Source organism: Tympanuchus pallidicinctus, unplaced genomic scaffold (assembly GCF_026119805.1).
Source record: "Tympanuchus pallidicinctus isolate F22 unplaced genomic scaffold, pur_lepc_1.0 scaffold1, whole genome shotgun sequence".
Lineage (NCBI taxonomy): Eukaryota > Metazoa > Chordata > Aves > Galliformes > Phasianidae > Tympanuchus > Tympanuchus pallidicinctus.
Genome location: NW_026294618.1, coordinates 70,787,577 through 70,800,481, shown reverse-complemented (window position 1 = coordinate 70,800,481; position 12,905 = coordinate 70,787,577). Strand labels below are relative to the sequence as shown.

The 12,905-nt window shown below is 33.9% G+C and overlaps 1 protein-coding gene across 4 annotated transcripts in view; it reads left to right on the top strand.

Annotated features, from left to right (window-relative positions):
- SIPA1L2 (signal induced proliferation associated 1 like 2) overlaps window positions 1–12,905 on the top strand; it is a 141,099-nt gene that overhangs the window by 75,032 nt on the left and 53,162 nt on the right. For all 4 annotated transcript variants that reach the window (XM_052702425.1, XM_052702196.1, XM_052702344.1 and 1 more), the window contains exons 7-9: window positions 1,053–1,156; window positions 7,110–7,267; window positions 8,736–9,312. In XM_052702425.1, the coding sequence (XP_052558385.1) occupies window positions 1,053–1,156; window positions 7,110–7,267; window positions 8,736–9,312 (839 nt within the window). The remainder of the gene's footprint in view (window positions 1–1,052; window positions 1,157–7,109; window positions 7,268–8,735; window positions 9,313–12,905) is intronic.

The window sequence follows — 12,905 nt, the reverse complement described above, 5'->3', positions numbered from 1 at the left end:
CAGGTTCCCTACAGCAGATTGCTTGAGAAAGCATCCAGATGGGTTTAGAATTGCCTATGGGTCCAGTTTGTGTCCATTGCTCCTTGTCCTGGTGCTGGGCAGCACCGAAGGAGTCTACCCCCCCACCTACCCTTTAAATATCTATAAGTATTCATAAACAATTATAACATATGGTCACTGTTTTCTAAATAAATAATATTTATTTTCTAAATAAACACTATGTAAAAGAGTGATAGAGAATGCTTATTACTTATTGCTTATGAAAGATGTAAAATTGTGTAAAAGAAACAGGCGAACATTGAAAAAATGAAGAAAAATTGAAAACTGCCTTGGCAGAGTAGAGTTCCCAAGCTCTTTCTTTGAAGGTAATTAGTCATACCTAAGTAATCCAGACATCAAAATGAATAACAGCGATTAATTTCTGACTACAAAGTAAATCCCAACTAATTTGCTGTAAATGTTCTGAAATGTGAACTGTATTTCTAAACTACCTAATAAAAAGTCATATCTGATATGAAGTGTATTTCAATAATTTTTAAAACTGTGAAAATTTCCAACAAAATTATCTTTACATCATTCTACAACGTTTTATGTACAAATTCTGTGATTTTAAAATGTCTGATCTGCAGTATGTGTTTTACTGTGAGATTTGAAGTGTCATTGCCAGTACTTTATTTTTGGTAAAGAATAGGATTAGTAGGTTGTCTTTATTAAGATTTTAAATAATAATAATAATATATATATATAAAATACAAAACTAAATCATTTGTTTACTTATCCCATGAAATATTAAAATCTTACAGTACTGGCTTATACAAAATTTGTTCATCCCCTAGGCAGCAATCCCTAAGAGTAACTTCTTGCAGAATCTGTCTGTCATAATATGAAGTTAGAGAACAGATTTTTAGCTGATACAAATTGTTTTTATTCTATTGAAAAAAGTTTTAAATTGCATTAACAGATTTAAATCATAGCATGTACAGAGTGGTGTCCAAAAAAGTCATATGAATGTTCTATTTTACTGACCTTCTTATGATTAAATTCATTTTCAGCTGATTCAACAGGAACTCATTCCCTCTATACTACTTACAAAGATTATGAGTTAATGTTTCATGTATCAACAATGCTTCCATACATGCCCAGTAACAGGCAACAGGTATGTTATTTACCATTTTTGTATGATTTTATTTTATAGATATTAACACAGAGTTACTGTTTCTCAAACAGTACTTATTTTAATTGAGCTGAATTGTTTTTATACGAAGTGTGTCTCATAATCTTGTGATTATGTTGGTTTTTTGCTTTTTTTTTCTTAATCAAATGATGTTTGTAATATCTTTATACTTTATTAACTGATTCTATATTTGCTTTTCACAGTGCTATTACACAGTATAGTTGCCCATGGTCAATCAGTTATTTTCAATTTGGAGTTGGTTTATATCTTACATATGTTTTAAATGTTGCCTGGAATAAAGCTTGAAAACAGTCTTATGGTAAAAAATGTGCATGTGATAAGATTTCTAAATGACTCTATTTCATGCTGCAGATCTTAAAACGTTTATTGATGCATCAGCTTAATATTCAGTGTCTAATTGTATCCTTCAATGGGTCTGCTTGTGAAGTCAGAAAACTGCCGTGTACTTATTTCTGATAATTCTCTTTGCTTACCTGATTTTCAAAATATCTTTAAAGCATTAAGGATGGCTAAACAATAGCACAGCAGCCAAAGTGTGCACCAATAAGGTTATTCTGTCTTGCCTGTCTCAGATATTTCTTATAACCAACTGAAAAACTACAAGCACATTTGGTATAATATATCAACATCATAACTTAACAGCAGAATTACTGCTCAGACTACTGATAGTTTCTGACTTTCTATACTACTAGTCTACATTTCTTTAACTCTGCAGAAATAAATATTGTATTTATTTATAGAATATTATCTCCCTCTGGTGCGAGATATAAAGACTTGGGTTATTTTGGAGGGTTGTCATGAAATGAAGATGCTATCTCAGTTTTCTTTGTGAACAGTGTGCAGAAGTTGGGTTAGTTATTGTTAAACCATATGATTTGCACCTTAAGTGTCTTGCCCTGTCAATAGGACTTGTGAAAGGAAAAAGATGTATCAAGGCAGCAACAAAAGGATACAAGAAAAAAAATAAAAATTCTTAATATAGGGTAAATGAAGTTTGCAATGGTGGTTTATAACGTGACTCAGGTAGTCAGTTCTCTTAACTCAGAACTCTTTAAAGAACAGTTTCATCTAAACAGTTAAGACGACTGTGAATTTTACTGTATGACACAGGGTTAGGATGTGGTTAGGATTAGGATTCATGTTATTCACATGATATAAAATTTTTATTTTTTTTGCCTAATTTAGTTTCTTTACACTGAATTAGGCATAAAAATATAAAAATTCTCTATCATGTGAATAACATGCATGTTTAGACAAATCATATATGAAAGTGTGTGCCTTTTAGAGGGTAGAATGTTCAGCTGCTTCACACACTCAGCTGTGACAGTAGCTAGTAATCAAGGTAACAAATTGTTATCAATATCTTCACTTCTCTGAATTTTTAATTACTATACTGGATTAATTTAGTAAGGAGTTGTTGTTTCTGTAATCTGTCATAATGGTTTAACTCTCATTTGAAGTGTTTGCTTTGGTTTGCACACAGGAATACTTGGCTGTTTCGTTTTTGTTAAATAGCCCAAGTTTTCCTACGGTACTGTACATTTTCAGTAATAACTTCAAGGCCGAGGTTCTGAAATCCTGAAACACTCCAAAAACATTGTTATATTTCAGTTTATTAGTATATGTATAATGTATTTGCAAGAACTTTACAAGTTAGCAAGGCACAGATGAAGAAACTGTAATAGAAAAATTCTGAATATGTTGACCTGGAAAAAGTACATGTAAATTGGAAAAACTGTACTCTTTATTATGATATAATGCACTGAATGAGCTTGCTTTAAAGAAAAAAAATAAACATTTTCACAGTTAATCACAGGCACTGACAGTAACTATGACCTTATTTGGAGTTTACTACTTTTATCATCCTTCATGACTTTCCCTTGTTTGTGAGGAAAGGATATCCTTTGACTTGGTCCGCTCATTTTCACTATTGTTTGCAGTTTGTACAGCTGTTCTGCTCAGCCACTCCCTATTCCTGTCCTTTCACTTCTTCTTCTACTTTCCTTACATTCTTGTCATTTCCTTAAGTGTCTCTTTATCGACAGGTGCCAGTTGTTGTAAATAACAGCCTTTTAACTCCATGGTTTTCCCCAGCAACAAACACTCTTTTCCCACAGTGTTTCAGTAAGCACTCATTGTCACTTTAACAGGTTCAGTATTTAGTAGAAGCATCATGTTGTTTATTCATTGCTTTCTTGGGATCAAAATAATGCGTCAGTTTTCCAAGTTTAATACCATGTCTATCTGAAGACACCTCACCCCACATTATTTTTAAGTGCTGGAATCTAGTACTATTTGCGCAGCACGGACACTGTCTTAATGAAGTGTGACAACAAGTTCACCCAAATGACCAGAATTTAGCCAGCCTTAATGTTCAAAAAGTATCTGCAATCATTATTAAATTTTCTTCTATCAACAAAATGAATACTGTGAAAAAAATTATCAAGGATTTTAACCTAGCTTTCACAAACTAAGTTAAAATTGGATTAGGTCTTTTTCCTTGAGACATTTTAGATGCTGAAGACCACAAATGCAGTTACGTCAGTTGTGCTTGAAACAGAACAGAGAGACACTTACAGGTGATGTGGAATGCAGATGTTGTTCGTCTCTTCAGGAGTCATCACACTAATTCTACGTAGCCAAAAAAGGGGAATTTTTTAGGGATTATGGTAATTTTCCTTTTGGATTCTATTAGTAATGAAGTCCTCCATTCAATAGTTACTTTTTATTAGCATATTGTATATTTACTGGCAATGGGGTTATCACACCCTCTCCCTATATCCTTTGTTTGACAATGACTGAACAAAATACTGGATTACTCCTCATCATCTCGAAATAAGACCTTTGAAGAACAAGCACTGAACTTTTCTTAGATTCCGAATACCTGTGAGCCAAAACCAGGCCACACCAGAACTGTTTGTTGCTTCTTCCAGGACATAACTACGCCCTGCTTGGTCACTGATCAGGACATCCCTCTAGTTTTAGAGCCAGCAGGAGAACCAAAAACCAAGGTAATATTCACTTTGGCTGCAATATAGGCTGAGAACTTCCAGGTCAGCTGCTCCTTCCCTAGGACAGAAAAGAATGCCAGCCCTGGTGTGGCTAGTTCCTTTTCCTTCAGTGACCTTTTCTTCAAGTCATGGTTTTAGGCCATCTCCTTTAAACTTTACCTTTGCAAAGTCCCTTTCCAAATCATTCCTTTGCATTTTTCCCATTCACATATTTGCAGTCTGCCTATGTACACATAGTAAGAGCTGAATAATCTAAATCAATTCAGTTTTCACCAGGTTTAATGAAAACTTGAAACAGATATGCAAGAGTGAAATGAAGTTTTTGAATTTAACCTACTGCTGAAACATTTGAGATAGCCACACATATGCTTATGTCAAACTAATTTTTACCAGATCTGATGAAATATCTTTTGATATTTTTTCTGGTTTTGGTGCAGATTAATGACAGATTGAAATTAATATTTTTTAAAGCCGTTTATTTTAGAAATGTGCTAAAATAAGTTTTGTGGGTTTTTTGTTTTTGTTTTTTTTTTTTTACTCTTGGAATTTAATTTAATGAAGAGAGTATTTTTTCACTGCAACTACAACAAGAATACATTGTTGTTTCTCAGTTTGTTGAGGTAGATAAAATTCTGCACAAATGGATAGATATTTATGGCTGTATATAGCCTGTAAATGTCCTAAGTTGTATGACAGCTAATACTTTGCTTCAGAGATGCATATCTGAAAATTAAGAATTGTGTATTCTAGTAAAAATCTCAAAGTTAGTGTAATTATTATTTGGTATAAGTACTTTTAATCAAATGGATTCTGCTTTTCTAACATATTTTCCTTACTGGACTCCCCTTTGTGTGTCTTGCATTCCCAAATAAAATTTCGCTGGTTTCCTGTTGGCTGCCTATCGTACTTGACTGGGTTCATTTTTAAATTCTACCATGCCAGTTTATTTTGATACTGGAATGATGTCAGAGTGTTTGGTATCTCCTTACTGTAAGTAATTCTCTGTGACCCGTGTACCCTGTTGAGAGTTCCTACTGTGCTCTGCATTGGCATGAGAATCTTTAGAGTATGTTAGAAAGGCAGAAGGGTGAGGGGGTGAGGAAAAGGAAAGAAAACAACACCTGAGCAGACCTCAAAATGGGAGAGGAAGCAGAAACTGAGAACCGGGGGCTTGGGGAAGGATGTGAAAGTTGGGAGGGATATATGAGTTACAGAATAGAAACTAGAGAGTTTCTTACAATTCTTCTTGCTTAGTTCCAGTTTCTTTCAATTCCTCTTTCATTTTCAGTATGCTATCCTTAATTCACATTTTTCGGGGAAGTATGTGTTCCCTCCTCCTCCTCCATTCAGTACTTTATTTTCCTGTTCCTTTATCCTATCCAGAGCACTTCTTTCCATGTTCCAGATCACCCCAATTTTTCTCTTCCCTTTCTACGTCCTTGCATTTTGACTCTCTGTGGACAGACATATGACTGCGCTTTGCATTGTGTTAACGTTCACTGACCACTTATGCATGACAGTTATTTATAATAGTGATATGCTGATTTTATTTTAAAATGTTGAAGATCTCAGCAAACTTGGTAAGGTTCTTAAAAATGATGACTTCATATTTACAGTTTTTGTGTCTCTTACTGTTTTAAGCTCTTGAAATAATAGCCAAGACACAGGATGTGTGAACGGCCATTGTTGCGTAAAGGACTTTTTTTATAGTACAATTTCAAACATTTCTAAAACTTGCCTCTTAGTAAGGAACTTGCTTAAGTAACCTGTGGCAGCAAGCAGAATCTCTTAGAGTTCTACAAAAGCAGAAAATATACTTGCAAGCAGTGATTGCCTTGAAAAATAAATACAATTTTTAAAAGGTTACGGTTTTCTATTTTTTCTGTAATTTTGTCTATGGAAAAGTATAGGCAGAAGCATGAGGCATTTTCTGTGGCAAGAAAGAGTAAATGGTCAGATGCAGTTACATAACCAAAACAGTAATGAATCACCTTGTACCTTGTAATTGGAAAGTGTCCTAGAAACTTTACTGCAGTGTAAATTCCAACCTGTGAGATAATAATAATCTCTTTAATATGAACTTCTGTTTCACTACTGTGATCTAAATATATGGTTCACTAGCTCAGCAAATTAAGATTTACCTGATGCATTTATTTCTGTGATAAGTTCCACATGGTGAGTTTATAGCATAATTTGTGTGCAAAAGGATGCACATTGTAACTGGTTCAAATAGGCAGTTACATTCACTTTGATCTTAAATCTGATAAGATGATCAAGTCACATGACTTAATCAAATGCTATTTTCTGATATATGTTTTAAAGTTTCATCAGAAGTCTTGCTTAAAATAATACAGTTTCTAGTAGCTATTGTTTCTCCATAAATATTTTGTCTTGGCTCTCTTGAAGTATGCAGCTATGTATAGATTGTGATGATACTCATGATAATCTATTAAAATAAAAGTTAAGATGATCACATTAAGGATGATACTAAATAAAAATGCAATATGGAAGAGGAAATTGCATTGAGAAATACAATCAAATGTTTTTTGTATTAAGACAGATATTATGCTGTAAAAGGGGAAGTGATTTTAATTAATGTTCTGATACACTGAAATAAGATAATTTTTTTCTTGTAGAAGAAGAGAGAAGTGAGCTGAAACTATGCAGAACTAGTGTGGGGATGTGGAAAAACTCATTAGTATTTTTGTGAACTTAGTCCAGTTGTGGTGTTTTTCCTGTCATTTTACAGTTCAGCTTGATATCCTTTATTTCCAGCATCCAAAATATCATAACTTGAAAGTTTATTTCTGAAAAAAAAAAATCATTTATTTTTTGTTTGCTAAAATGAAGAAATTGTGATTTATTTAATTTAACTAATTTTTCAATGCATGTTTCTTGTCTAGCTGCTAAGAAAAAGGCATATAGGAAATGATATAGTTACCATTGTCTTCCAAGAGCCAGGAGCACTTCCTTTTACTCCAAAAAATATTCGTTCCCACTTTCAACATGTATTTGTCATAGTCAAAGTGCATAATCCTTGCACTGAAAATGTGTGCTATAGGTGAGTAGAGCTTTATAAGTATTTAAGTTTGCTTCTAAGAATACAATGCAACTGGCCTTTCTAACCTTTTTATGCATGCTAGAGGTATTATGTGTACAGTTTTAAGATTTATACTTCATTTTGCATGAATTTGAAACACCATTGTCTTCCTTGCACATATCTAGAATCACAATGCACAATCTGTAAGATTTAAATGACTTTTGCAGAGCTCTGCATTTTGATTTATGAACACAAAAAGGGGCTATGACAGGTTGCTGAAAGTAAGATTTCCAATCATAGCAATAGAAATTAGTTCAGAATTTGTATTGCATGTTTCCTTTCTTAAAGTAGGAAAATGGTTTAAAATAAAGTATTTTAGAATGCTGTTAATGTATATGAGTCCCTGAGTTTTGTCTAAGCACTTGAATTAGGGCTTTTGGGGAATGTAGTATTTCAAATTTCAGTTAATCTTAACTGTCACAGTTGAATTACAGTATCATAAATTCTAACAAGTTTACCAAGGAGGAAGCATATTTCTGAACTGATTGGGAAGTGTGCAAAGAATGAGAAGGACTTCAAGAACAGTGGCACAGATTTAACACTTGTGAATTTTATATTTTGTTTAATATGAAATTCAGAATGCATCATGAGGTTGGATCGTATTGCTGGAGAAGATGTGTTATAGAAACTTGATTTTGTTTTAGTAGCTCTTTTGTGCATACTCTTATGTCATATTTCATAAGTTCATTTTTATTGTTACTAAATGGTGGCAAACGTGGCCTGCATTTCAGTCAATCTCGTAGTAGTTGTATGTAGTTTGCATGCTACTTTGAAATTCTTTTATGGATTAAATACCTTTCCAAGCAACCAATTGTAGTTAGAGTATCAATGAGAAAAATGTTTTTATTTCCTTTACATTTTGCTGTAAAGTTTCTCTATGAAATATTGTAGATATTAAGAAATGTTATGAATTTAGTAGTGGCAGCGCTTCCATTATAGACAGTTTGAACTGATACCTTTTCTGTCTTCACATCTTAGCATTACAAGATGTCTGAAGATTCATATCAACTTTATTTACATTTATATTTTTCTTAGATCTAATGAAATTACATGAAAACTGAAAGTGATTTTTTTAAATAAAAAATCGTTTTAAAAAATGCTTAGATCTCATTTATATCTTGCAAAAAATTTATAAATTTATTCCATTAAAGAAGGGAGTCAGTGACACCCTAAGAATTCATCCTCGATAACCATTGTGTTATAAGGATACATTCACTGTGTCACGTATTTAGAAAGAAAATACATTTTTAAAACAAATGGCTAAATAAGTTTTCTTTGTGTCTATAATATCTGAACATTTACATTTTAAAACTAAACTTATCGTTGTAACTGGTCTGCATAGATGACTGCATGTTTTCTGATGTTTTGTTGTTGTGTTGTTTTTTGTTTTTTTTTACGGAATTGACCATTGCATTTTTTCTGTTTTTAGTGTTGGTGTTTCAAGATCAAAAGATGTACCTCCATTTGGTCCACCCATTCCCAAAGGAGTAACTTTTCCCAAGTCAGCAGTCTTTAGGGACTTTCTTTTAGCCAAAGTTATTAATGCTGAAAATGCAGCACATAAGTCGGAAAAGTTTCGAGCCATGGCCACAAGGACACGTCAAGAATACTTGAAAGATCTGGCAGAAAACTTTGTTACCACAGCTACAGTGGATACTTCAGCAAAGTTTAGCTTTATTACTTTAGGAGCAAAAAAAAAGGAGAAAGTGAAACCAAGGAAAGATGCCCATTTATTCAGTGTTGGAGCAATTATGTGGAATGTGATTGCACGAGATTTTGGCCAGTCTTCTGACATTGAATGTCTCCTTGGAATCTCCAATGAATTTATCATGCTGATTGAAAAGGAGTCAAAAAACGTTGTGTTTAACTGCTCCTGCAGGGATGTTATTGGATGGACATCTGGATTAATGAGCATCAAAATATTTTACGAAAGAGGCGAATGTATTCTTCTGTCTGCAGCGGATAACTGTGCTGAAGACATCAGAGAAATTGTTCAAAGACTTGAAGTAAGTACAATTACTAAACTGGAATACCAAAATTTTTATGAAGAGTTGCTTCTCTACAGCTCCTTTGAGATATAATTAAAAACGTCCTCTGTTTGTACTTCAGTACCATTTTCAGTCTTCAGAGAGCATTACGAAAAGTAATCCTCACACAGCATATGAGATAAGTTATCAAACCATTTTCAGGGATGAGAAAACAAATACCAGTAACTTGATAGACTTCTTGAGGCTATGGATGGTTTCAATATTGAAATCAGTACCCAAAAGCTAACTTTTTGCCTTCCCTTGCTGTAGCCTATTCTCGACTCACACCTTTTTAGGTAGAAATATACCTTAAATTAAAAATACACAAAATCTCAAGTGTATAAAATATTCTCACTTGAATTTGCTATTAAAAAAAAAACAAAAAAACAAACTGTGAATCTTAGCAGAAAAAGTTGTGAAAGTTCTGCAGATTTGCTTTTTTTTATACTAAGCAACTGCAGGGAGTGAAGAAAACTAGACCTAACAATGCCAGTTTTTACACCTGACTGGATAAAGATTTTCAGGTACTTACGACCCTTAGTTAACTGTCCTGTACCTATTCCAGTTAGTGTGAAAGGACTGACAGGAGCTCCAAAGTAAAACCGCTGATACATCTCCTACATGTGGTTACACTTTTTGCCTCTTCGATCTTAAATTAAGTGCCCTATATATGGTGTTAGCTTTTTTATATTAAAAAGCCTTGTACTGAACAGGAATTGTTATGCTTACCCTCTTCATGCTGGATTGCAGCTGATGTTTCAGGGCTTCTCTAGTTCTGCGTTCACATGTAGCATTGCATGATATTCTACTCTAAATAATCATCTTTTTTTTTTTGGTTTTTTTTTTTCCAATGATGGAGGCCTTTGGACTCCTTTTCTTGCTATTATTGTTTTCATTGGGGCATTCAGCTTCACTTTCCTTGCACAGATATTTTCCTTCTGAAAATTAGTGTATGCTTAGTCCCCTGCTATTATATATTCCACAATGGACAATATAACTTTTCACCTACTTAACACAGATGGGAAAATGGTTCAGATTTCTAATGAAAACTTCTGCTGTCAGCAGTTGTAACAACTTTCTTTGCTGTTCTTCATTTCTTTGGTTTTACAAAATATGCAAACATGCCAGCTTCTGAGGGTAGATCTGTAAAATGAAGTAATTGAATACAAAATGATAATCTATATGCTATGATAACACAGATGATCATTGCCACAGCTTCAGCTTTTAATTTGAATGGTGTTCTGTTTTATGAGGAAGTAAGCATCTGTCATAATAATATTGCTTAATTGACTTGAATACTTTCAGTTAGTCATTTTATGATGTTGAATGTTCCTTATCTATATTTTTGTATAGAATTCCAGAGATGGCACTTAAAACCACTAAAAAAGCATTTAAAACAGATTCAGTGCTTCACATATATATATATATATATATATATATACTTTAAAACCCTTTTAGTTGACTCAGAACACATCTAAGGTTGACAACTGTGCTGAACTTGTAAGCTTTAACTGTGACAAATTAGCAAGCTCCACTGACTGGATGATTAAATCTTTCTAGGCCCCAGTACAAACATTTCTTAAGTGTAGCGTGTTTCATTCAGTGGTTTTAAAAACTGAGATTGTCAAAGAATTAACTTTATTGTCTGACTTTGAATTATCAAAATGAATAGGATGTCTCTCTGAATACCTGTATTAAGCAAAGAAGTGAAAAGCTGTGGTCTGTGATTTCAGGTTGAACCAAAAGAATGAGTTCTGGCCTAAAAGAAAGAGCTGCAATTGTTCAATCTAGAGTCAGCTCTGTATTGGAGGAGGAATTTTAACTGGTACGCTGCAGAGGAGGAAAAGTAAACTATAGATGAACTTGACAGACTTGTCTTTTAAGGCAGAAAAGCTGTGGACCTGGATGTTAGGATAATAGAGCAAAGCAGAGAGAGGGATTAAATGAGAACCCTGAATGGATCTTTGGATAACAATTTCAGTAGACAAGGGTTCATTAGAAGCCTCTATGCTTCCTGGTTCCTTCATGGGATTTAGAAGATCTGTTTTTTAATTTCATCTATATTAAGTGTATCCAGAGAAGCAAAGCCATCTCTTCCTTCAGGCACTGCCATGTGTTTACAGAAACAGTAGCCAAGTAAACAGAAAGATCTGCTTTAAAGTGGAGAGTACTTTGTTTTATGTGACATTACTATGTATGATGCCATGCCATATTTTAGGGGATGTGCCTGTGGGGCACTTGATCTCCTGGAAATCTTTTAACCTTGCTAAGGACTCGTTGAATCTAAAGCAGAATTGATCGCTTTTCATCTCTCTTAACCTTCCAAATATTTAACCAATTTGAAGAAGATTCTGACTCGTCTGAGTTGAGGAAGTCCATATACGTTGGTGCATTTGTTATGCAGTATTCTATAATTGGGACATAGCAACAAACATGTATCTGCTCCCCCCAGCATCGTATTGTGTGCTTTTGAGAGAATAAAATTTCATCCATCAGCAGCTCCTGATTGTAATAGTCATTGTGTGACTAAATATTGTATATACGTTTCAGAAGTTTGTGGCAGAAATATAAGGATAGTAATGAGGAGTTGAAAATTTTAATTTGCACTTCTCTGCTATAAATTATGAAGTTTTGCTGAAAATTAGCCAGGACTGAAGGTAAAGCTGAGAGTTAAAGCTTAGTGTTTTCAGTCTGCTGAGTAACTCTAATAATACATGCACGTAAATAACTTACTGCTGAGTAATGACAAGGGAAATAATTATTTAATAATTTCAATGGGAAGATCCAGAACATGATTTGGTAAACGAAACCTTAGAATATGTATTGGGCATTTGAATAATGCCTTTCACATTTTAGCTTTGAAGCTGACACCCTCAGAAGGTCTGTGAAGTCAATGTGCTACAGCTTACATAGCCTAAATTTGTCAGACAATGATTCTTGAAATATCTGATCCTTGCAAGATCTTTCTGATGCTTCACAGATTGGTAAGGATTAGACCTTAATGAATGAGGGGATTACCTTGATTTTCTTAGGTTGATCAGCTCCCTAACAGTAGCCTTATAGTAGCTCTTTGTGTGTATGCATACGTTCTAATTTTTCCTAATAGGTAGTAAATATCTGTATAGAAAGTAATTTCTAAAGGTGATAGTGCTAATGCTTTGAAACTTACTAAGGTATTGAAAATGCTGACTTTCAGCTGGCCAGTTTGCAGGCATAAGTTATACAAATGCTTTATAGTTTTTCCCACCAACCATTGGATTGAGGAGGAATTAAAGTTAGGCCTCCCATCCTTCCAGGCTCTAAAACAAACATGGACAAAGATTTGTCTAAACAGGAAGCATAAAAAGGAAGCTGTGAAGGTAACTTGCAGCTTAATGTTTGCTTTAAGTTCATTTGTTGATGTTGATATGCTTTGGTTGTAGCTGTAATTGAAAGGGACAGTCTGTTCATTCTCTGCCCGCCACTCCTTTGAAATATTATTAGAAAAACAAGCAAGGAAAACAAAAGCCTCTGTTTTTCAGATGAGTCATATCTTTGTCTGCATGGCTGCACAAGACGTAGTGTAATGCAAG